Raw genomic sequence first — 26,183 nt, 5'->3', positions numbered from 1 at the left:
GAGCCTATATGCCTATACTGTATAAGTTAAACAGTGCATCAGTCCTTTCTATCACTTTAAATTCAGACTAGGACTAAAAAATTTTAGTTAGAAATTACAGGTTTATTTTTATATTTTGAAAAAGGCATAATAGAAAACAAAAATAACCAGGCATATCAATATTTGTGACATACACATACACACAAAAATGAATATAGGAAATAAGACGAAGAAAAAGCATAGTATATTTTGAAACCAACGTGGGGTATGAACAGATTTTTGATGAAATACAGCTAAAGGTTTTAAGTGTCTATGTAATGTTCGAGATATTACGATCACTCTTATCCTACTAGCAAAAATTAGCAAAGTAGGCTTTAAAACATGATTCCTGTTGTTTTAGCAGGATTTATTTTGGTAATGATCCTGCTTCCTTATAAACAACTACTTTACTTATCATTGTTGAAGGCTTCTTGTGTTAAGGAGTGCAATGAGGCCAGGCACAGTGGCTAACACCTGTACTCCCAGCACTTTGGGAGGCTGAGGCAGGAGGGTTGTTTGAACCCAGGAGTTCGAGACCAGCCTCAACAACATGGCAAAACTCTGTCTCTACAGAAAATACAAAAATTAGCCAGGCATGGTGACGCGTGCCTATAGTCCCAGCTACTTGGGAGGTTGAGGTGGGAGGATCACTTGAGCCTGAGAGGTCAAGGCTGCAGTGAGGTCAAGATCGGGCCACACCACACTCTCAGCAACCTGGGTGACAGAGTGAGATCCTGTCTTAAAAAAAAAAAAGGAAAGAAAAGAAAAAAACAAAAAACAAAACTGATGTACATGTTTTAAAGCAAAACAGAACCCCAAGTCTAAAAGTAAAATAAGCCGAGGTTAGTTACAATACTGATTAAAAAGAGTATATCCTGAGGCAGTTGTTAGTATATCACTCTCTATTATATGCACAATAACCTCTGATAGGTAAAATATCTGAGCATTTTGCAAGGTAAACCTCCAAAGTTATACCACAAGGTGCCTTTTTCTTTGCTGTTTCTTCTTTGCCTATTCCTACAGCTACGAGTAAACACTTAGGAACTGCTTTGTGTGCCAGGGTCTCCAAGACTACCTCCAGGTTCCATGATTTGCTAGGAGAATTCACAAGACTCAGCATATCATCACACAGCTATGATTTATTACAGCAAAAGCATATGAAGCAAAACAGCAAAGAGAAAAGGTACAGAGGCAAAGTCTGGGGGAAACCAGGTATAAGCTTCCAGAGTCCTCTAACAGTGGAGTCACACATATGTGTTGTTTCATTCCACCAGCAACTGAATTGTGACAACATGTGAGAAATGTTGTTTACCATGGAAGCTTGTTAGAGATACAGTGCCCAGGGTTTTTACTGGGGGCTGGTCACGTAGGTACTTTCTACCTACCATGTACCAAAATACTAGACTCCCAGAAAGAAAGCAGGTTTTCAGCACAAACCACAGGTTAGCTACCATGAACGACTCTTTTCAGTGAGTGGAGCCCTCCTGTTAAGGTTTATATGTCCCCCAAAGTTCAAGTGTTGGAAATTTAATTGACATTGTAAGTGTTATGAGACCTTTAAAAAGTAATTAGGTAAGGAGGGCTTTGCCCTCATTAATGAATTAGTGCTGCTATCTCGGGAGTGGGCTCATAATAAAAGGCTAAGCTTAGACCCATATATCTTTCTCATGCTCACTTGCCATGTGGTGCCTTCTGCCATGGCAAGACCCTCGCTAGATGCTGGCGCCATGTTCTTGGACTGCCTAGCCTCCACACCTGTCAACCAAATAAACTTCTGTTCGTTATAAAATACTTAGTTTGTGTAATTCTGTTATGACAGCAGAACAGACTAAGATACCTTCTGATATCTAAGTTCCCAGATGCAACAGCTGAGGACAAACCTTATAATCAGGCCTTTCAAAGGATAAGTCAGGCTGGCTGTGTTACTCTTTTCTGCATACTTAGTGACATTCCCACAGGAATAATCATCATAGACATTTTCAGATTCAAGAAGACCCTTCTAATTCAGAAACACCTTTTTTTTTTTTTTTTTTTTTTGAAGACAGAGTCTTGCTCTGTTGCCCAGGCTAGAGTGCGGAGGCACGATCTGGGCTCACTGCAACCTCTGCCTCCTGGGTTCAAGCGATTCTCCTGCCTCAGCCTCCTGAGTAGCTGGGATTACAGGCGCATGCCACCATGCCTGGCTAATTTTTGTATTTTTTATTTTTTTGGAGATGGAGTCTTGCTCCGTCACCCAGGCTGGAGTGCAGTGGCACGATCTTGGCTCACTGCAAACTCTGCCTCCTGGGTTCAAGCGATTCTTCTGCCTCAGCCTCCCAAGTAGCTGGGATTACAGACGTCCACCACCATGCCCGGTTAATTTTTTATATTTCTACCAGAGATGGGGTTTCACCATGTTGTCCAGGCTGGTCTCAAACTCCTGACCTCAGGTGATCCACCCATCTGGGTTGGCCTCCCAAAGTGTTGGGATTATAGGTGTGAGCCACTGCGCCTGGCCTAATTTTTGTATTTTTAGTAGAGACAGTTGTTTCGCCATGTTGGCCAGGCTGGTCTCGAACTCCTGACCTCATGATCCGCCCACCTAGGCCTCCCAAAGTGCTGAGATTACAGGCGTGAGCCACCGTGCCTGGCCAGAAACACACTTTTTTTTTTTTTTGAGACAGGGTCTTACTGTGTCGCCCAGGCTGTAGCGCAGTGGCGTGATCATGACTCATTGCAACCATGACCTCACAGGCTTAGGTGATCCTCTTACCTCAGCCTCCCGAATAGCTGGGACTACAGGCATGCACCACCATGGTCGGCTAATTTTTTGTTTATTTTGTAGATATGGGATTTCACCATGTTACCCAGGCTGGTCTTGAACTCCTGGGTTTAAGTGATCTGCCCGCCTCAGCCTCCCCAAGTGTTAGGATTACAGGTGTGAGCCACCACACCAGACCATAAACACACATTTTTAAAAAAAGAGAATTTCCCACCTGAGAAATGGTTAATTCACTTATGTTAATAAATTGTCATGGCTATTTTTTTAGCTTCTCTAGTTTTACTGAAAGGTAGAATAAAAATATATGAAAAACAAAGGAAAAGTCAGTTTGGTCTTAATGAACCTGAGATCTTGATACTCCAATATAAAGCAGGTTCTTTCAGTATTACCAGCAGCAAAGACTATTAATACCCATGTTACAGTCAACTAGAAATAGACTTCATATGACTACACATAATTAGGCAAAAATAAAGTTGATGACTACTTGGCATTAGTAGTTTGGACATGAACTTTAGAAGTAAAAGGTAAAGGAGGCATTATAATATCATGTTTATAAAGATAACTTTCTTCAGCTAATATTTTGGGGATACAAGACGAAACTTCGTTTTGTTGTTTACGCCACTTGAGTATATTCTCTGCCAGTTCTTCTGTCTCAGTCACCAATATATCCATCTTTGCTAAAGCCTGGTTCTGTAACATTTGAAAAGGGAAACAGGAGAAATTATGTCTCTTATTAATTCATTACATCATCGGTAACTGATACCAAAGGTTAACACATGATCTTTTTCCAGCCCCTTACTTCAAAAGCTCCTTAAAACTGTGCTTTCCCACTTCTTACAGTACAAACCTACTCTTTGTGAGTTCACCTCTTTTGTCTTCAATAATCACTCAATGCAGATGACCCTCAATTTATATTGCTAAACCTAACTTCCTTCCTAAAATTCAGGCCCACATTTAAGACTACTGGTAATCTCTATCTGGATGTACCTTCAATATCTCAAACTCAGTCTAACTACAGTTCAAAAATGATTGACCATTTACTACATGTGCAAGATGTGTCAAAAAATAAACTTACTAACCTCTTTTTTTTTTTTTTTTTGAGATGGTGTCTCACTCTGTTGCCAGACTGGAGTGCAGTGGCGCAATCTCAGCTCACTGCAACCTCCGTCTCCTGGGTTCAAGCGATTCTTCTGCCTCATCCTCCCAGGTAGGTGGGACTACAGGCACGTGCCACCATGCCCAGCTAATTTTTTGTATTTTTAGTAGAGACGGGGTTTCACCATGTTAGCCAGGATGGTCGTGATCTCCTCACCTCGTGATCCACCCACCTCAGCCTCCCAAAGTGCTGGGATTACAGGCGTGAGCCATTGCGCCCGGCCCACTTACTAATTTCTTTAACCCACACTTGATCCTACTCACCTTCAAGTCACCCAGACTAGAAACTTCATTATTTTTGATGTGTCCCTTGTCCAATTCATAGCCAAGTTCTAAAAATGTGACCTCCAAAATCTAAAAAAATTATCTTCTGTATTCCTATGCTTTAAATCTTTTATCTGAATGACGGTAATTAGTCTCCAGGTTTTTCTGCCTTTGGTTTCTCTGCCTAGTCTTCTAATCCAGAGCTGATCAAACTTTAATGTGCACAGGAATCACCTGAGGAACTTGTTAAAACGTAGATTCTGATTCTGAAGTTCTAGGGTGCATGATGTCTGTAGTTTTGTATTTATAACAAGCTTCCAAGTGATGTTGATACTCTGCCCATACTCAAGAGTAGCAAGGCTCAGTCTGCTCTATCCAATATTTTCTCCATGATTAAGGCAGTTCTAATCAAGTCACTCCTCTGCACCCTTCACTAAAAAAAGAAAACACACACACACACACACACACACACACACACACACACACACACACACACACACACACACATTCAATGGCTCCCCAATACTCAGACAGTAAAGTCTAAGGTTCTTAGTCTGGTTTTTAAGGCACTGCATAAACTAACCCTGAGCTAATCTCCTCAATACCTTTACGCATCAGCCAAAGTGGAGTATCACTTTTCCCCCATACTCTCTGGGTTCTTTGACTTTTATGTCTTTCCTCACATTGCTCCTTTTGCCCAAACTATTCTTTCTGATGCATGTCCGAATTTCACTTATTCCTTAAGATTCAGCTTACTTTGGCAAGTGCGGTGGCTCAGGCCTTTAATCCCAACACTTTGGGAGGCCGAGGCAGGTGGATCACCTGAGGTCAGGAGTTGGAGACCAGCCTGGCCAACATGGCAAAACCCCGTCTCTACTAAAAATACAAACTATTAGCCAGGCGTGGTGGTGGGCGCCTGTAATCCCAGCTACTTGGGAGGTTTACGCAGGAGAATCGCTTGAACCCAAGAGGCGGAGGTTGCACTGAGCCGAGATTGTGCCATTGCACTCCAGCCTGGGCAACAAGAGTGAAACTCCATATCACAAAAAAAATAAATAAATAAAGATTCAGCTTACTGCTAACACCTAAATAAATCTTTATTGAAAAGCTGGACATGGTGGCTCATGCCTGTGATCTCAGCACTTTAAGAGGCCGAGGCGGGTGCCTCACTTGAGCTTAGGAGTTCGAAACCAGCCTAGGTAACATAGTGAGAACTCGTCTCTATCTAAAAAACAAAACAAAAACTTTATTGAAGTCTTCCTATCCTTATCCTACTCAGAATCCTCCTAAACTGGAAGTAATTCCTCCCTTTTCTTTGCGCAATAGATGGCATCTCTTTGTAATTCTTTGCTGCATTTATTATGCAAATATAATCCTATAAGTAGAAAATGTATATTTTACAGCTGTCTCACCAAACATTGAGAATTTGAAGGCAGGGATTGGTCATATCTATCTTTCACAATACATGTAGCATAGCCACGGCACAATGAAGGCAACACATGTTTATTAAATGTTGGAATAAAATAATTTAAAATGGCTTCTAAATAAAAATTATATAAAAAAGAAAATGTTAAATCCAAGGTCTAAATAAATAAACACTTCTTCTTCTTCTTTTTTTTTTTTTTTTTTTAATGGGAGATGGAGTCTTGCTGTCGCCCAGGATGGAGTGCACTGGCACAATCTCAGCTCACTGCAACTTCTGCCTCCCAGGTTCAAGCAATTCTCCTGCCTCAGCCTCCCGGGTAGCTGAAATTACAGGCACGCACCACCATGCCCGGCTAATTTTTGTATTTTCAGTAAAGATGGAGTTTCACCATGTTGGCCAGGCTGGTCTCCAACTCCTGACCTCAAGTGATCCACCCGTTGTGGCCTCCCAAAGTGCAGGGATTACAGGTGTGAACTACCATGCCAGGCCAAGAAAATACTTCTTGATTTAAAAATTAACTAGCTCGTAATATTAGCTATTAAAAAGCTAAACTGGGAGAGCACACCTCTAAGTTTGTAGTAAAAAATAACTAAAGATAGCTATATTAATACTCACCATTTTCTTTAGATTTGCAGCTAAATGAGGAATATTTCTAATTGTTTCAAGGTGGGTTTCTAATCTCTCAATGAAAGTCACAGCCAACTCCAGCAAATGTACCATATATCTGAAAGAGAAAGAAAAAAGTCAACCATTTTTTTAAGTTTGTTTTACGTTCCTTTTCTTTTCCTTTAATCAAGACTTTTAATTTGAGATAAGAATTACAATCAACCTAGAGAGCCAATAACAACCTTCCTGCATTCATAGAAATATTAGTGATTAAAAAAAGGTCCTTCTCTTTCACTTTAAGCAACTTGTCATCCAAATAAAAAAATGGAAAGAGACAACAGTAATCCTATCTGGAATCCAACTTAATGTTAGAGAAACCTCAATGTTAATCATTTTCTCCCTAGATAAAAAAACCCCATTCCATTTTCTTTTTTTTTTTTTTTTTTTTTTGAGATGGAGTCTTGCTGTGTCACCAGGCTGGAGCGCAGTGGTGCAATCTCGGCTCACTGCAACCTCTGCCTCCTGGGTTCAAGCAATTCTCTTGCCTCAGCCTCCCGAGTAGCTGGGATTACAGGCGCCCACCACCATGCCTGGCTAATTTTTGTATTTTTAGCAGATGGGTTCATTATGTTGGCCAGGATGGTCTCGATCTCCTGACCTTGTGATCCACCAGCCTCGGCCTCCCAAAGTGCTGGGATTACAGGCATGAGCCACCTTGCCCAGCCCCATTTCTTTTTTTTTTTTTTTTTGAGACAGAGTCTGACTCTGTTGCCCAGGCTGGAGTGCAGTGGCACAATCTCGGCTCACTGTAATCTCCGCCTCCTGGGTTCAAGTGATTCTTGTGCCTCAGCCTCCTGAGTAGCTGAGATCACAGGCGTGCACCACTACATTCAGTTAATTTTTGTATTTTTAGTAGACACAGGGTTTTGTCATGTTGGCCAAGCTGGTCTCAAACTCCCAGCTGGCCTCAAGCGATCCAGCCATCTTGGCCTCCCAAATTACTGGGATTACAGGCGTGAGCCATGACGCCTGGCCTCATTCCATTTCAACTTACTCATTCTCTGTGAAGAATGAAGACAATAAGGATAAATGTACTTCATTGAAATAGCCTACATAGAAAGCTACTTTGAATCTCTGCACTTGCAAAAATGCTTTCAAATCATTGCCTAGTTCTTAGATGTAGTACAATATATACATTAAGGGTAATGATAATGTACTAAACAGATACTGAATATAGCCACAAGAAAGGGGTTTTGTTTTCTGTTTTGAGACAGAGTCTCACCCTGTTGCCCAGGCTGGAGTGCAGTGGCACAATCTCAGGTCATTGCAATCTCTGCCTCCTGGGTTCAAGTGATTTTCCTGCCTCAGCCTCACCAGTAGCTGGTATTACAGGCATGTGCCACCATGCCCAGCATATTTCGTATGTTTTGGTAGAGATGGGGTTTCACCATGTTGGCCAGGCTGGTCTTGAACTCCTGGCCTCAAGTGATCAGCCACCTTGGCCTCCCAAAGTGTTGGGATTACAGGCATGAGCCACTGTGCCCAGCCTTGTTTTGTTTTTTTGGAAGAATAAGTTTTTGTATATCTATTATTTTCCTACAAAATAAAAAATCTGACACTTAAGAGAAGATACTGATTTGCTTAAGCTAGTGAGGCACTGGCGGAGAAAGTTAGCAATGAGATCCCCAGATGCTTGCTTCGTATTTATTTGAGACAGGGTCTCACTCTGTCACCCAGGCTAGTGCAATCACAGCTCACTGCAGACTTGACCTCCTGGGCTCAGGTCACCCTCCCAGCTCAGGAATACAGGTGTGTTCCATCATGTGTTGCTAATTTTTATATTTTTTTTTTTTGTAGAAACAGGGTTTTGCCATGTTGCCCAGGCTAGTATTTATCATTAGTCATAATCTACATCTTCAATTTGATACTTGTAATACTCTGTGAGGAAGAGGGCAATAGAACTCATCTCTATTCTATTTATTGGGAAACTAAGGCAAAAATGTAAATCATTTGCTCAAGGCTTTGAGGCATATAAACAGTAGAGATGAGAACAGAATCCAGGTTTTTTCCTCCCTTAGTTGATAGTGTTTTCATCTGCCCCAGTTAAACCCCGCCAATAGAATTTTTACATATAGGCAACATTAACTCAACAATGAATTTACTTTACAACAATGAATTTACTTCACATACAAACAATTTTTATTGTTACATGTTATGGATCTAATTTCTTTCATTAAAGTCATAATTTATAATTCCCAAAACACGATGGCCAAGTTCTTCCTTTTTGCCATAGGTATAATGGTTTAAAAGCAAAGATTTTCTTTCTGATTTAATATACCAACATTAATAATGTTAACAAATACAATCACTAATTGTTTTACGAATTCTGCTACAAAGTAACTGCAAAACAAAAAGTAAACTCAGAAAACAGGTGTAACTGTTAATTTCTACTTTTCAGTCTAACCTGTGATAAACAGCTTCAATAGGTAAGTTTTCCTGGCACATGGGTTTCAACAGTCTTTGCCTAAGGGATCTCTTCTCTTTCAGTACTGCTTCCAAATGATTATTCATGCTTTGCAGAGTATGACACTTCTGAGCTATACAAATTAAAAACAGTAATTATAGTTAGCAATAGGACAAATAACAGAATAATTTCTTCTTTGCCTTGGTTTGACACTACCAATGTCAACAATTCATCCTATCATTACCCTCCTGTCTCCTTTTTGCTATCTTTAATACCAATACCAATTTCATTTTCAACAACTTTCTCTTAGTCAGTTTTTGTATATCTAATATATTTCTATTATCTCTTTTCCTAGTGATAACCAAATCTAGTGCTAAATTCTTTCTCTGTGTTTCTTATCTCTACCTCTTATTCAGTTCTTATAGCCAGAGCTATATTCTTAACACAAAGTCTTTTTTCCTATCCCTGACTCTAATAGTCTATAAAAGACCATTGAAAAAGAGTCACCTTAGCTGGTGCTCTAGCTCATACCTGTAATCGCAGTGTTTTGGGAGACTGAACCGGGAGAATTGAGGCCATGAGTTCGAGACCAGCCTGGGCAACATAGCAAGACCTCATCTCTACAAAAAAATTGAAAAAACAAAAATTAGCTGGGCATGGTGGCACATGCCAGTAGTCCTAGCTACTTGAGACAATCAGTTGAAACCAGGTGTTGAAGTTACAGCGACCTGTACTTCAGCCTGGGTTACAGAGTGACACTCTTAAAAAAAAAAAAAAAAAAGTCATCCTACAAGCTATTTCTGATTATCTCATTATTTTCTCCATTCAGTTAATGGCTGCCAATTGACCTTTCTTTGAAATTCTTCTTTGGAAAAATTCAGATTTGCAGAAAAGTTTCAAAAAAAGCTTGGTGAACTCACACATACATTTTGCTTACATTCACCGATTATTAACATTTGGCTACATTTTCTTTTTATCTTCTTTCTCTCTCTCTCTCTCTCTCTAATTTTTGCTGATCCACTTTAGAGTAAGCTGCACACAGCATGATATTTTTTACCTGTAAAACGTTAGCATGTATTTCCCAAGAACAGGAACATTCTCCTATATAACTACAGCACATTATCAAATTCAAAAAATAACATTAATACAATACTACCAATATTTAATATAGTCCATATTTAAACATCACTAAGTATCCCAATAATGTCCTTTACAGCAAAAAGAATTTTAATTTTTGAGACAGGGTCTCATTCTGTCACCCAGGCTGGAGTGGAGTGCTACGATCACAACTCATTGCAGCCTCGACCTCCCAGGCTCAAACAATCCTTCTGCCTCAGCCTTTCACGTAACTGGCACTACAGGTACATGCTACAATGCCTGGCTAGTTTTTGTATTTTTTTGTAGAGATAGGGTTTCACCATGTTGACTGGTCTCGAACTCCCAGGCTCAAGCAATCCACCCACCTTGGCCTCCCAAAGTGCTGGGTTTACAGGCGTGACTCTCCACGCCTGGCCACAAGAACATTTTCTCATCAAATATTCAAAACGTTGCCAGCCATTGTGGTATGTACCTGTGATCCCAGCTACTTGGGAGGGTGATTTAGGAGGACTGCTTGAGCCATTCAAGACTACCCTAGGCAACATAGGAAGACCCCATCTCATTAAAATAAAAAATCGATCCATGATCATACAGTGCTTTAGTTGTCATGTCCCTTTAGTCTCTTTTAATCTGAAAAGTTCCTCAGACTTTGTCTTTCAAGTTCTCCTGACTTTGAAGACCCAATTTGGTGACTTTTTATGCTATTCGTACTACTCAAGCCAACAGAACTTCTATTTCAGCATAGAAATAGAAGATTTCATTAGCTTTGGGACAACACCTGGAAAAACGATGGTGCATCATAATTTGACTGACTGGTGCTTATTTACAGTAATCCAAGAAAAAGTTGAAATTCCAGTGATTATCCACTTAACCAAACCACTTACCCAAAAAGAAAGGATGAACAACATCTGCTGTATCTTTTTCTAGTTTCAGGAGTTCAATTTCCAGGTTTTTCTACATGAGGAAAAAAAGTAACATTTAGCTCAATCAGAAAGTGTCCATGGCCAGGTGCGGTGGCTCACTCCTGTAATCCCAGCACTTTGGGAGGCTGAGGCAGGTGGATCACCTGAGGTCAGGATGTAGTGAGCCGAGATTGTGCCACTGCACTCCAGCCTCCAGCCTGCGTGACAGAGCAAGACTCCGTCTCAAAAAAAAAAAAAAAAAAAAAGAAAGTGAAAACAACATGATTTACCTGGTAGATTTCAGCTTGAATATTTGTGATCTGCTGTAGTCTGGTGAAGTTCACAAAACAAGAAACTGTTTTCTTAGACATGTTTAACATCTCCTATTGGTAAATGAATAAGGAAAGTAGCAGAATGTCACAAAAAGTTTCTAGGTACATTGGAATAGCATGCCCATAGTCTAAAATATGAGAATATATTATGTTCAACACTGCCTTTGAACATGAAGTACAAAGTAAAATAGTAGCAATGTGTAATTCCTGTTTTAGAACCTTCACCATCACAAATCACTTGCTCAAATATTTAAAAAAAAAAATAAGAGAAACAAACAACACACTCCCTTTGTATTATTTCCTAAGGTACTATACAAAATAGATTTGTATTACTGATAGTTTATCAAAGGATTCAAAGGCTAAAAGTTGTTGGAGAATCACCTCTACCTTTCCAAATGACTCAGGCCCAGTCTCTCAGAGCTTCCGGGGTTGAAATCAAATACTTTTCGCCTTCATGGAATTATTTATCTGATTTGTTAAATGACCTCAGTTGGCTACAAGTCATTCATACTGTGTGTGTTCACATTCTCATCTTTTAGTTAAAGGATTATTTGTACCCAGGCGTAATTATTCTTTTAAAAAGGTTACCCATTCTTTTTCATCCTTTCATTCCATGAGTCCATGCACATTATCTCAGAATTGAGTATTATCTTGTGCATTCCTAGACTTCATCCATAATTTTCTCTATCATCTTGCTTTCTAGAATGCTAGCACAGCAAAGAACTTCACATATATAATATATATATAAAATGTATATATAATATATAATATATAAAATATATATAATATATACCATATTATATATATTATAAAATATATATAATATATATTATAAAATATAGTATATATAATATATATTATAAAATATATATAATATATATTATATTATATATAAAATATATATTATAAAATATATATTATATTATATATAAAATATATATTATAAAATATATATTATATATAAAATATATATTATAAAATATATATTATAATATATATTATATAAAAATATATATAATATATATTATATAAAAATATATATAATATATATTATATAAAAATATATATATTATATATAATATATATTATATAAAATATATATTATATATAATATATATTATATAAAATATATATATTATATATTATATATTATATAAAATATATAATATATATATTATATATTATATTAAAATATATAATATATATTATATATTATACAAAATATATATATTTTTAGATGGAGTCTCACTCTGTCGCACAGGTTGGAGTGCAGTGGCGCAATCTCGGCTCACTGCAAGCTCTGCCTCCCGGGTTCACGCCATTCTCCTGCCTCAGCCTCCCGAGTAGCTGGGACTACAGGCACCCACCACCATGCCTGGCTAATATTTTTGTATTTTTTAGTAGAGACGGGGTTTCACTGTGTTAGCCAGGACGGTCTCGATCTCCTGACCTCGTGATCTGCCCACGTAGGCCTCCCAAAATGCTGCGATTACAGGAGTGAGCCACCGACTGAGTTTCGCTCTTGTCACCCAGGCTGGAGCACAATGGCACCATCTCTGCTCACTGCAACGTCTGCCTCTTGCATTCAACTGATTCTCCTGCCTTAGCTTCCCAAATAGCTGGGATTACAGCTTCCCAAGTAGCTGGGAGTTTTTGGGATTACTGCCACCATGCCCAGCTAATTTTTTTTTTTTTTTTGTATTTTTAGTACAGTTGGGGTTTCACCGTGTTGGCCTGGCTGGTCTAGAACTGCTGACCTCAGGTGATCCACCCGCCTCAGCCTCCCAGAGTGCTCAGATTACAGGCGTGAGCCACCGCGTCCAGGCCAAAGAACTTTAGAGATCAGATAGGCCAGGGACAGGAAAACTATATTCCATGAAATAAATGCAGCCCATTACCTGTTTTTGTACAGCCTGTGAACCAGGCATGGTTTTTATATTTTCAAATTGTTGGGAAAAAGAAAATCAAAGGCAATATTTTATAACAGGCTGGGCACAGTGGCTCATGCCCGTAATCCCGAACTTTGGAGGCTGAGGTGGGTGGATCATTTGAGGTCAGGAGTTCAAGACCAGCCTGGACAACATGGTGAAACCCCGTCTCTACTAAAAATACAAAAATCAGCCAGGCAGGAGTGGTGCACACCTGTAATCCCAGCTACTCGGGAGGCCGAGACAGGAGAATTGCTTGAGCTTAGGAGACGAGGTTGTGGTGAGCTGAGATTGCCACTGCACTCTAGTCTGGGCGACAGAGTGAGACCCTGTCTCAAAAAAAAAAAAAAAAAAAAAGCCTGGGCGCAGTGGCTCACACCTGTAATCCCAACATTTTGGGAGGCCATGGCAAGTGGATTACCTGAGGTCAGGAGTTTGAGATCAGCCTGGCCAACATGGTGAAACTCTCTCTATTCAAAAAAAAAAAAAAAAAAAAAAAAAAAAAATTAGCCGGGCGTGGTGGCAGGCGCCTCTAATCCCAGCTAGTTTGGGAGGCTGAGGCAGGAGAACTGCTTGAACCTGGGAGACAGAGGTTGCAGTGAGCCGAGATCGCGCCACTGCACTCCAGCCTGGGTGACAGAGCGAAACTCCATCTAAAAAAAAAAAAAAAAAAAAAAAAAAAAAAGAAAAGAAAATGATCTGAAATTCAAATTTCATGGTCCAGAAATAAAGTTTTATTGGAACATGACTTCTCTCATCCATTTACACGCTATCTCTGGCTGCTTTTATACAACCACCTAGTTGTGTAGCTGCAACCATATTGCCCACAAAGCCTTACATATTTACTCTCTGGCTCTTCATAGTAGAAGTTTACTGTCCAAAAATAATCAATTTTATGAACACTTACTGAGTTAGGCAATGAAATATTCAAATATGAGTGAAACAAGCTCTCTACCCTCATGAGGGTCATAATGGATGGGAAGAAAAAGGTATTCTAGATAGAAAGATCAAAAACATTACAAATGCTCAATAACCACCAGTGTTAGCATATATGTGAAAAGAGGGGTAAGATGTAGCTGAAAACATAGTCTCCAACATAATCATAGATGATCTTGAGTGCTATGCTCAACAATCATACTGCAGAAAATGGGAGCAACTGAACATTTTCTGGTGAAGAAGTAATATAATCATACATAATACTTATTTAGAAATACAGGCTGGCATGATGGCTCACACCTGTAATCCCAGCACTCTGGGAGGCTAAAGCAGGAGAACTGCTTGAGCCCAGGAGTTTGAGACCAGCCTGCACAACACAGGGAGACCCTGTCTCTACAAAAAATTAAAAAAATTAGCCAGGCAGCCGGGCGCGATGGCTCACGGCTGTAATCCCAGCACTTTGGGAGGTCGAGGTGGGCATATCACGAGGTCAGGAGATCGAGACCATCCTGGCCAACATGGTGAAACCCCATCTCTACTAAAAATACAAAAATTAGCTGGGTGTGGTGGCGTGCCTGTAGTCCCAGCTGTGGCAGGAGAATCGCTTGAACCCAGGAGGCGGAGGGTGCAGTGAGCAGAGATCACGCCATTGCACTCCAGCCTGATGACAGAGAGAGACTCTGTCTCAAAAAAAAAAAAAAAAAATGCAGGCATGGTGACATGTGCCTATAGTCCCAGCTACTTGGGAGGCTGGGGTGGGAAGATCCCTTGAGCCTGGGAGATTGAGGCTGTAGTGAGCTGTGATCATGCTACTGCAACTCCAGCCTGGGCAACAGAGTGAGACCCTGTCTCAGCGTGGCGGGGAAGGTGGGGATATTTAACTGGGGCAGTATGAAAAATAAAACTGGCTGGGTGTGGTGGCTCACACCTGTAATCCCAGCACTTTGGGAGGCCGAAGTGGGTAGATCACCTGAGATCAGGAGTTGGAGACCAGCCTGGCCAACATGGTGAAACCCTGTCTCTACTAAAAATACAAAAATTAGCCAGGCATGATGACATATGCCTGTAATCCCAGCTACTAGGGAGGCTGAGATGGGAGAATCACTTGAGCCCAGGAGGCTGAGGCTACAGTAAGCTGTGAGCGCACTACTGCACTCCAGCCTGAATAACACGGAGAGACTCTCTCTTAAAAAAAAAAAAAATACACCTACAAAACAAACAAAATAAAAACACTAATGAAGAGGGAGGAGGGAATAGGGAATAGTACAGAGTTTACATCTGGAGTGATAAAGATGTTTTTGAAAATAGTTGCACAATATTGAGTATAGTAAATGCCACTGAATTGTACATTTTAAGACAGTTAAAATAGTAAATTTTATGTTATATGTATTTTACCACAATAAAAAAAAAAGGAAGGAAAACCCTGGTAACTAGGTAACATAAAGAAAAAACACTAGTGGAGAAATAGACTGGAGAGGTTGGATATTTAAACAGGTGGCTGCTACAGTATTCCAGGTAAGGATGAGAATGTGGACTAGGTCAGTAACAGTTAAAAAGGAAAGGAAGAAAAGATGGGAGTTCCTGCAAAGATGGAATTGACAAATCTTAGTTGATATGGTAAGGGATAAAATCCAGTTAATACTCTAAGGATTCTGCTTCAGGTGAGTGGACAGAGTTATGCCATTCACTGAAGTAGATAACACAAGATATTTTACTGATGGCAAAATTGAGGAACAGGAAAGTATTACTCCAACTTCACACTGCCAGTGTGTGCCAGGATGGAAGTGAGAACACATCTAATCTACTGCCCTTCCATCATATCAGCTGACCCTTTTTTCTTTGTTTCTCTCAGGAGGTAAATGAAAGTAAAATATTTTCTACAATTTATCACATTGTAACCAACCTGTTCACTGGTATATCTCCCTCTCTCCATGCTTATACACTAATCTTAGTTGTATATCTGGCAAACTAGTAAACTGTCGGGTTCAACAATAGGGTGATGGTGCTTAGCTAAGAACATGCAAGAGAAACCAGAGGAAAAATAAGAATGTTTAAGAAGCAGATAACAAAAAAGGAGAGAAGAAAGAAAGAGGGTCAGGTGCAGTGGCTCTCACCTGTAATCCCTGCACTTAGGGAGGTGGAGGCTTATTTTCCATAATAAATAGGAAGTACAACTATTTGAGGATTGAGACTTAGTTTAACACATAAAAAAAAAAAAGTATCAGGGATTGGGGAATACAGAAAAGTCTTTTCCTTTAGCTGTTGTTATTATATATTGCTATTACATGCCCCAAAGGGCAAAAGAACCCTGAAAATGAAAGGATCCTGAGAAAAAGGAGTCTATTCAGGGTATTTCTGTTTATTCCGTGGCTAGGCACAAGAAGAAGCTGAAATCCAGAACCTTTATACTTAATATAAAAATCCTGGCCTGTAATCCCAGCACTTTGGGAGGCTGAGGCAGGTGGATCACAAGGTCAGGAGTTCGAGACCAGCCTGACCAACATGGTGAAACCCCGTCTCTACTAAAAATACAAAAATTAGCCGGGCGTGGTGGTATGTGCCTGTAATCTCAGCTACTTGGGAGGCTGAGGCAGGAGCATTGCTTGAACCTGGGAGGCGGAGGTTGTGGTGAGCTGAGATCGTGCTATTGCACTCCACCCTGGGCAGTAAGAGCGAAACTCCGTCTCAAAAAAAAAAAAAAAAAAAAAATCCTGGTAACATTATATACCATATATGTATGTATAAATTTGTAATTTGTGGGCACTCTTTCTTCTTTTTCCTATCCCTTCCTTTTCATACTGAATTCTAGCTGAGGGACATTAAAAGGGAGGTAGTATAGCAGAGAATTTAAGAGCAGAGGCTCTCAAATGGGAGAGGAGGTGTAGAGGAGAGTAGGACACAAGTTAAGAAAATAGAATTAGTAGATTCTGTGGGTTTTTTGGTAGATCCAGACCCTGATCTTATTAATTGCCAATAAGCAATGATCAAGCTTTGGTCAAGACTCCATGACTCACTCACACCTGCTGGAAAAATATCTAGAATGTAAGGCCACTAAAGCAGTCCCTAGGGGAATAAACTAAAGCAATACCCCATCATCCTACAGACAGCCCTACCTTTCTTTCACCAAATCACTCTCTAACAGATTGAAACAAAACTTCAAACAAGCTATGTTTTCTAGAAGAGTTGTATCAAATCACAATTTTAGGAATCACTCAATTTTTTAAAAATCCTTGCCAGCAGGAACTCAATAGTCTTAATTTTTAATGCACAAAAAATGATGTGCATTAAAAGGATGGGCTGTTTGAAGGGACGACGTGACAAATCATTTTGAAAGAATCAATGCTAAATCCTTCTAATAGGAAAAGGTTTTTGGCTGGGTGTAGTGGCTCATGCCTGTAATCCCGGCACTTTGGGAGGTCGAGGCGGGTGGATCATTTGAGGTCAGGAGTTCGAGACCAGCTTGACCAATATGGTGAAACCCCATCTCTACTAAAAAAAAAAAAAAATTAGCCGGGTGTGGTGGTGCGCGCCTGTAATCTCAGGTACTCAGGAAGCTGAGGCAGGAGAATTGCTTGAACCAAGGAGGCGGAGGTTGCAGTGAGCCAAGATTGTGCCACTGTACTCCAGCCTGGGCAACAGAGTGAGACTCTGTCTCAGGGAAAAAAACAAAAAAAAGAAGAGATGAAGGTTTTTATGTATAAAGTTTGCTTAAAGTAAAACCAACCTACAAGTCTGTAAATAGCTCCCTCATTGGGACTAGCTGTGTAGTAAGGTTGTCAGAGGTCTTAAGGAGCTATGGAGTGGTATCTTAAGGAGCTATGGAGTGGGACATGTTAACTGTAGGTAAAACCAGTAACTGTCTAATTAATGTTACTTGAGAGACAGTAGACACCCCCAAGACAACCACCACCCCCAAAAAAGAGTTCACCCATCAATGCCTGAAATTCTGTCACCAGTGCCTTACTCCTTTGGTTTAGACATTTGTATTTCCTACCAATGCTCTTTAGAGGGATACCAAGTACCAAAAGTTGGGGGGTTGTTTTTTTTGAGACAGGGTCTTACTGTGTCACCCAGGCTGGAGTGCAGTGGCACGATCTTTGCTCACTGCAATCTCCACCTCCAGGGCTCAAGCGATTCTCATGTCTCGGCTTCCCGAGTAGCTGGGATTACAGGCACCTACCACTATACCCGGCTGATTTTTGTATTTGTAGTAGAGACTGGGTTTCACCATCTTGGCCCGGCTGATCTCAAACTCCTGACCTCAGGTGATCCACCCGCCTCGGCCTCCCAAAGTGTTGGGATTACAGGAGTGAGCCCTCAAAAATGTTTTCTATTATGAGTTTGCCAAACTATTTTGTGACAGGAGAACTGGACAATACAAGTGAGAGTACTAGGTAACCTGATAAGAAGAAAAAGGACAGGTTCGGCTCCCAGTACTTTGGGAAGCCGAGACAGGCAGATCACCTGAGGTCAGGAGTTTGAGACTACCCTGGCCAAAATGGTGAAACCCCGTCTCTACTGAAAATAAGAAAATTAGCAGGTGTGATGGCAGGTGCCTGTAGTCCCAGCTACTCGGGAGCACGAGAATTGATTGAACCCAGGTGGCGGAGGGTACAGTGAGCCAAGATCACACCACTGCACTCCAGCCTGGGCAACAGAGGGAGACTCTGTCTCAGAAAAAAAAAGAAAAGAAAAGAAAAAGAAAACACAGGAGAGGGCCGGGTGCGGTGGCTCACGCCTGTAATCCCAGCACTTTGGGAGGCAGAGGCAGGCGGATCACGAGGTCAGGAGATTGAGACCATCCTGGCTAACATGGTGAAACCCCATTTCTACTAAAAATACAAAAATTAGCCAGGCGAGGTGGTGGGCACCTGTAGTCCCCGCTACTCATGAGGCTGAGGCAGGAGAATGGCATGAACCCAGGAGGCGGAGCTTGCAGTGAGCCAAGACTGTGCCACTGCACTCAAGCCTGGGCGACAGAGCGAGACTCCGTCTCAAAAAAAAAGAAAACGCGGCCGGGCGCGGTGGCTCACGCCTGTAATCCCAGCACTTTGGGAGGCCGAAGCGGGTGGATCACGAGGTCAGGAGATCGGGACCATCCTGGCTAACAAGGTGAAACCCCGTCTCTACTAAACATACAAAAAAAAAAATTAGCTGGGTGTGGTGGCACGCGCCTGTAGTCCCAGCTACTCGAGAGGCTGAGGCAGGAGAATCGCTTGAACCAGGGAGGCGGAGGTTGCAGTGAGCCGAGACCGCGCCACTGCACTCCAGCCTGGGCGTTAGAGCGAGACTCTGTCTCATATAAATAAATAAATAAATATAAAATAAAATAAAAAATGTCAAAAAAGAGCTTCTGGCGCTCTTCTCTACCCAGCACCTCCCGCCCCAAATACGATTCGACACTTCCCACAAATGAGCGTTGTTGGGAATGCTTGTTCCGCAAGGGGACAGACAGAACGACCCGTATTTCCCATCCCCGCCCTTACACTACAGTCTAGAGGCAGTATCACTGGATGAAAAAAAGGCTGGTAACAGTCTAATCTCCCGCAAACTGGACTGGGACAAATTTACCCTACAGACACTCAAAACAGTCTACCCTAAACACCATCTACTCAGATCCCCGCTTTCCAAGCACCCACGGCAGAACGGTCGCGGCTGTTGCCTGGAAGGGGCTCTTATTACTCTAGTACAGACCCCAACCAGGACCCTCACCACTCCCGCAGCCAGCAGCACCAACTCACAGCCATATTGTTGCCACCGTGGGCACCCCCTTGATGACACCACCGTCGCCCCCACGTACCTGATTGACCATCCCCGAAGCTATGAAGTGGCCTAGCACTAGCCCAGCGCCGTTAGGCGCGGACGCCGGGTCCCACGACTTTGCCGCGGCCATGGCTCGGACGCACCTCCCGCGAAGGCGCCAAGAGTGAGCGGGATCGCAGGGCGAACGCACGGCGCGGCTCGATGACGTCACAGGGCGTTCCCGCCCGGGACTAAGCCGGGGAGCGCATCCCGGCTACTGCGGGTCCTGGGTCTTCACCTGCGGAGCCTTACGGCAGCTGAGCGGTGGGAGGCGAGTCCGGGGCTCCCTGATCTTCCGTAGGCTCCCAGAGGCGCCTGGCCTCCGCAGAGCTGCAAAGGCGGCAGGGCTTGGTGGTCGGGCTGTGTGTTCTTCCGTTTCTTCCTTGTCGCTCTTGTGTCGGGCCCCAGGAGCCAGGGATCGGCGGGAATTGAGAGCTGGGGCAGGAGCCCCAGCCGGGAGTCCGACCGGGTGGACTGGGCGGTGACAGCAGCGCTTCCTTCCCGCAGGGACCTGAGCCGCGGCGCTAGGATGGGAAACAGTGCGCTCCGCGCTCATGTGGAAACGGCGCAGAAAACTGGTGTCTTTCAGCTTAAGGACCGAGGGCTGACCGAGGTGAGACTGGGAGGGACACGACCAGGGAACTTAAAGGGAGAGGGACGGCGGGGGCGGCGAACTTAGTCGGTGCGGGATTCCCCACGCTGTGAACTCCTTTCTCCAGTTCCCCGCAGACTTGCAGAAGCTGACGAGCAATCTCAGGACCATCGACTTGTCCAACAACAAGATCGAAAGCCTACCGCCTTTGCTGATAGGAAAGTTCACTCTGCTGAAGAGCCTCTCCCTGAACAACAACAAACTGAGTATGGCTCTTGCCAGGGAGGCTTTTGCTAGTGATCAGCTGTTACCAGGGGTGGTTTTCTCTTACAAGCTGATTTTTGTTTTTGTTATGAAACCGTGCAGGAGGGCTCAAGTTGCGAATGCCGGAATCCTTGAAGCTTTCTTTCTACTTCTTGTAATTACATCTAAAATAAGCTTTATAATGATTGGGTGTTATAATGATTGTTACTGGGTTAGTTTAGACTTGAAAGAGAAGAACATTTTGGGGATGTAATGTAAACAAAGCTACCTAACTTGGAATGGGGGATGGATGAGAAGGGGAGGATCTTCCAAATATCACAAAATTGCTGTCGGATTGTGCCTTGGGCCCCTTTACAAAAGGAGTCCATTATACACACAAATGCTCTCCGGCATTTTGATGGCACCCTCACCTTCTAAAGACTATGTTGGTAAAATGCAATACCTAAAAATGGCACATGTGGGAGTTTTACGTATATTAACAAGAGGCGAAGCAGGCTGCCATATAGTCTTTATAAACTTCATCAAAGTTGTTTTCAGCTCTATCAGATTCAGGTTTTAAAAAAATTTTTCTTTGCCAGCTGTTCTGCCTGATGAGATATGCAATCTGAAAAAACTAGAGACGCTAAGCCTAAACAATAATCACCTTAGAGAGCTGCCGTCTACCTTTGGGCAACTCTCTGCCCTCAAGACCCTGAGCCTCTCTGGGAACCAACTGGGAGCATTACCTCCCCAACTTTGTAGCCTACGGCACCTGGATGTGATGGATCTCTCTAAGAACCAGATTCGAAGTATACCTGACTCAGTGGGAGAGCTGCAAGTCATCGAACTCAACCTCAACCAGAATCAGGTCTAGAGCTTTAAGGTTTTTTTTCCTACAGCATATGTGTGGGTTTATGGTCTCCTGATACCTGTTAACCTCTTGTTTCCTAAACTGCCATCATATAGCTAAGTATCAGAGGCTAAATGAGAGGTTTCTTCTATAGGCTGAACTAATTTCAAGGCCCAAAGTGCCATGGAATTAGTTGAGACACTGGATGTGTTAGTTGTGTAGGTGTTTTGGGGAGGGTGGGGTAGGTAACAGGGAGAGATCATTTCAAAAGTTAAACTACTGTCTCACAAATCTTGAAGAATTCTTCAGATCCTCCTCAAATATATGCCCCTAACCAGCTAGCCAGGAGCTATGTCAGGGATATAATGTGGAAATGAGGCCTAAACTGAGGTTCTCAGAGTCGGGCATCAGAGGTAATTCAGTTTTGTTTTTCGTTTTGTGTGGGGTTTTGACATCTTTGTTACAAAGTGTGTCTCCTTTTGCTGAAGAATATTAAGTGATAGGCTTTCTGGAGATAGCCCATTTCACTGTTGTACAGCTTTAATTATAATATTTGAAATTTGTTTCCATTTACTTTGGAAGCTTTTCAATTAATATTTATTTGTCTGGAAAACCAATCCAAAGATTCTTGTCTAGGCATGAAGGCACAAGTGATGAAATATTAAACACTGTGAGACTGGATGGCCTTTAGTTTTCTAGTGTCTGTATTTCTAGATCTGCATGGTCCATTAAAGTAGCCAGAAGCTGCATGTGGTTATTACTTTTCTAGATTGTAGTGATTTTACATCATGATGAAATTCAGTCTGTCTTTGAGGAATTGGTCTCATGTTTTTTTACCTTAAGTGGATATTCTTGTATGTTATAGAGCTTCTTGGGGAAAAAAAAAAACTGAATCAATTAAGCAGCAAGTATTAGTTGAGGATTTACTCCACATTCACCTCTGCCAGTACCTTTATTCAGTGGTTCTCTAAGTTTAGTATGCATCAGAATTAACCAGAAAAGCTTGTTTAAAGAGATCACTAGCCCCCTACCCTCAGTGTGTCTGATCCAGTAGGTCTGGGATGAGGTCTGAGAACTTGCATTGCTAGTTATTGAACTTATTAAAGTTCCCATGATTTCTAATAAGTGATGGTCTGAGATGATACTGGGCAGAATCAAATAATTTGGTGACTTTTAGTATTTAAATGGCAAAAGGGATGAGTCAAAGACAATTGCTTGGTATTGAGCTTGAGGGCCTAAAGGAACAGTAGTGCTATTGAGAATGGACATGCTGAGTTGTCTGTGGTGAATCTTGTAAATGGAAATATCTTACTGAAAGTTGGAAACATGGGAGCAGAATAGAGGTAAGAGTATAGATACAGATCTTGAGGTCATAACAAAAGTGATGGACTTTAATGAATGAGCTTTCTAGAAAAAGTTTAGAGAGAAGATGACATATGAAGTATTAGGGACAGCTACTTGAAAAATGCCGATAAAAACAAGAGAAGTGAGGAATAATCCAAAAGATAGGAAGAAAAACCAAAAAGGACAAAAATAAGGGGTTTTAAGGAAGGGATAGATAGTACAGTTAAATGCAGTAGGGACTGAGGACAATGGATCCTTGAATTTGGTAGTAAAGTGGTCAGTATCTATGTACACATAAAACATTGGCAGTAAATGTACCAAAATGTTTATGGTGGTTATTTCTGGGTGGTGGATTCCAGGTAAACTTTTTTCTTTAAACCTGTGATTCTCAAATTTTCTATAATGAACATACAATGCTTTTATCATCAGAAAATTTTGTTCCCAAAAAGCCACGGGTGACCTTCATAAAAGCATTTTTTTTTAAGTGGGGGCGTAGTAACAGAAGCTAGATAACAGAGGCTTCTGGAGTGAGTAGGCAGTGAGAAAATGGAGGTGGTAAAAGAGGGGAAAACTAGAACAAATAGTCAAGTAAAGATTTTTGTTTTGTTTTAATGTACTAAAAGTAACCAGTATAGTGCTTATGCTTTTTCCTGTTATTCTTTTGTGGTTTTTCAATAGATATCTCAGATCTCAGTGAAGATATCTTGCTGTCCACGCCTTAAAATTCTTCGCCTGGAAGAGAATTGTCTTGAGCTCAGCATGCTTCCCCAGAGCATCCTCAGTGATTCCCAGATCTGTCTGCTTGCTGTGGAAGGCAATCTTTTTGAAATAAAGAAACTTCGAGAACTGGAAGGCTATGATAAGGTATGAATTAATGTACTTCTGCATTTCTAGTCACTACCCCAGAGAAGACAATGGTGAAGTAATCCACAGAAATGTTTATAGCTCATGTCAACAGGATTTGTTCTTCCCCATTTTGGAAGTAGATTCAAAGCATTGGCTGAATGGTATTGTACCAAGATGACTTTTTCTCTATAGACAGCTTATTGTAAAGCATCTTTGTCTTTTGAGATATACATATATATATATATATATACACACGTGTATATATATATATATACACGTGTGTATATATATATATATATAGTGTGTGTATGTGTGTGAGACAGGGTCTCACTCTGTCGCCCAGGCTGGAGTGCAGTGGCACAATCTCAGCTCGCTGGCGCAGCCTTCACCTCCTGGGCTCAAGCGATTCTCATCCCTCAGCCCCCCTAGTAGCTGGGATCACAGTCGTGTGCCAGTATGCCTTGCTAATTTTTGCAGAGATGGGGTTTTGCCTTGTTCGCCAAGCTGGTCTCAAACTCCTTGGCTGAAGTGATCTGCCCGCCGCAGCCTCCCAAGGTGCTGGGATTACAGGTGTAAACCACCGCGCCCGGCCCTATGTGCTTTATTTATTTATTTTTTTTGGAGGCAAGGTCTCGCTCTGTCACCTGGCTGGATCCAGTGCAGTGGCAGGATCTCAGCTCAAGTGATCCTCCCATCTCAACCTCCTGATTAGCTGAGACTACAGGCGCTACCATGCCTCATTTTTCTATTTTTGGTAGATTGCTCAGGCTGGTCTGAAACTCCTAGGCTCAAGCGATCCACCTACCTTGGCCTCCCAAAGTGCTGAGATTGCAAGTGTGAGCCTCTGCACCTGGCCAAAACTATGTAATTCATTTTGCATTTACAGCAGTTATATTTTGTAGGAAATGAAAAACCACATGCAATAAAAACCAAAATGAAAAAAAAAATAGTTAGGCTTATATTTATTTACTCATGCCAAAATACCCCTTATGTATTCTTTCATGTTTTTTAGTACATGGAGAGGTTCACAGCCACCAAGAAGAAGTTTGCGTGAAGTTCTCCAGGACTATGGAAACCTTACAGGATACTGACTTAGAACCTCTGTTGGAATGTGGCTGAGTCAAAGCCTCCTGTTGTTGTTAGGGGTATCTACAGTAAGGAGATGATACTTCAGGAGATTATATTTCACTCAATGGTCTTTTCTCATTTCAGGGCTCTTCTCAAATAAGCTAAAAGAAAAAGGATCAGGAGACAGGAAAAGTCTTCCGTTTTGAGTCATGAGTAGGGCAATAGACAAGGTTCTCTTCAAAACCATCATTAGTTTGGCTTTAAGAAACCAGTAGCTAGCTGCTATTTATATGGTGAGGGGGTGCTGCCTGGTAACAGAATAGCTCCACACCACAGCTTGAGATTTTGTTTAGTTTCACTGTGTGAGCTTTCATAAAGTCTGTTGCCATTCCATCTCTGTGTTAACACTTCATATTTTTATGAAATTCAGATAATTTGTGAGAGGCTGGCATGGATCTAAGGATTTATTATTTTTATTCTAGTCCATCAGTTCATTCGCAGTTTTTATACTAGGACTTTAGGATGTACATAAATGTGTGACTGTTTGTCTTGATTAAAAGTGCACTTTGGCCTGGGCATGGTGGCTCATGCCTATAATCCCAGCACTTTGGGAGGCCAAGGCGGGTGGCTCACTTGAGGCCAGGAGTTCAAGACTAGCGTGGCCAACATGAGGAAACCCTGTCTCTACTAAAAATACAAAAATTAGCTGGGTGTGGTGGTGCATGCTTATAATCCCAGCTACTTGGGAGGCTGAGGCAGGAGAATCGCTTGAACCCAGGAGGTGGAAGTTGCAGTGAGCCGAGATTATGCCACTGTACTCCAGCGTGGGTGACAGAGTGAGACTCCGTCTCAAATTAAAAAAATAAAAAATAAATTTTTTTTTTTAAAGTACGCTTTGTTGGCTGGGCACGACAACTCACGCCTGTAATCCCAGCACATTGGGAGGCCAAGGCAGGCAGATCACGAGGTTAGGAGTTCGAGACCAGCCTGGCCAACATGGTGAAAACCTGTCTCTACTGAAGATACAAAAATTAGCTGGGCGTGGTGGTGGGTACCTGTAATCCCAGCTACTTGGGAGGCTGAGGCAGGAGAATTGCTTGAACCCAGGAGGCAGAAGTTGCAGTGAGCCGAGATCATGCCATTGCACTCTGACTCTGGGCAACAGAGCAAGACTCTATCTCGGGGGAAACAAAAAAAATAGTGTGCTTTGTCAAGAGAAGCACCAGCAGACCTCTAAGAAATGCTCTCTAAGGCTGCGGTAGCAAATTATTTACTATTGCAGGTGCCTTATTGGTAGAGGGCTCTGAAGAGCCAAAACTGTATATGCAACACTTGTAAGATAAAAGGGACTTTAATAATCAAGATTTTCTTGAAGATTTGTTAGAAATAATGTCTTATTGCTGGTAACCTTTCCCTTTTTGTATTTATAACTCTACTAACCAAATTACCTATCAATAAACCATTACTATAATATTTTAAAACAACCTATGTTTATCAAGCTTACTCTCTGAGTGACAGAATATACTAAATAAAGAATTTTTTAATGAA

The 26,183-nt window shown here is 41.6% G+C and overlaps 3 protein-coding genes across 6 annotated transcripts in view; 1 reads left to right on the top strand and 2 right to left on the bottom strand.

Annotated features, from left to right (window-relative positions):
- Positions 1-81: 81 nt before the first annotated feature.
- On the bottom strand, positions 82-19,878 carry HAUS2 (HAUS augmin like complex subunit 2). Of its 3 annotated transcripts, none has more exons than XM_019010794.4 (6): positions 19,691-19,878; positions 10,985-11,077; positions 10,677-10,746; positions 8,695-8,827; positions 6,240-6,348; positions 82-3,469 (listed from the first exon to the last, which is right to left on the bottom strand). In XM_019010794.4, the coding sequence occupies exons 1-6, from the start codon at positions 19,781-19,783 to the stop codon at positions 3,260-3,262; spliced, it is 708 nt and encodes a 235-aa protein (XP_018866339.1). In that variant the 5' UTR covers positions 19,784-19,878; the 3' UTR covers positions 82-3,259. The 3 variants fall into 3 exon arrangements, 2 of the variants coding, with proteins under 2 accessions (XP_018866339.1, XP_018866343.1); XR_010131172.1 differs by lacking the exon at positions 82-3,469 and adding an exon at positions 9,226-9,314 and having other exon boundaries at positions 19,691-19,870; XM_019010798.4 differs by lacking the exons at positions 10,677-10,746; positions 10,985-11,077; positions 19,691-19,878 and adding an exon at positions 9,226-9,308.
- LRRC57 (leucine rich repeat containing 57) lies at positions 19,871-26,183 on the top strand. Its single transcript, XM_004056052.4, has 6 exons — positions 19,871-19,963; positions 20,200-20,305; positions 20,412-20,550; positions 21,127-21,395; positions 23,400-23,585; positions 24,580-26,183. The coding sequence occupies exons 2-6, from the start codon at positions 20,222-20,224 to the stop codon at positions 24,619-24,621; spliced, it is 720 nt and encodes a 239-aa protein (XP_004056100.1). The 5' UTR covers positions 19,871-19,963; positions 20,200-20,221; the 3' UTR covers positions 24,622-26,183.
- Positions 23,306-26,183, bottom strand: part of SNAP23 (synaptosome associated protein 23) — a 54,164-nt gene continuing 51,286 nt past the window's right edge. For both annotated transcript variants that reach the window (XM_063698950.1, XM_063698949.1), the window contains one exon: positions 23,306-23,526. In XM_063698950.1, coding sequence (XP_063555020.1) covers positions 23,500-23,526 — 27 coding nt within the window. In that variant the 3' untranslated portion in view covers positions 23,306-23,499. The remainder of the gene's footprint in view (positions 23,527-26,183) is intronic.

The sequence above is a fragment of the Gorilla gorilla genome, chromosome 16 (assembly GCF_029281585.2).
Source record: "Gorilla gorilla gorilla isolate KB3781 chromosome 16, NHGRI_mGorGor1-v2.1_pri, whole genome shotgun sequence".
Lineage (NCBI taxonomy): Eukaryota > Metazoa > Chordata > Mammalia > Primates > Hominidae > Gorilla > Gorilla gorilla.
Note: the sequence above shows the minus strand (reverse complement) of the source record. Positions and strands in the feature narration are given on the sequence as shown.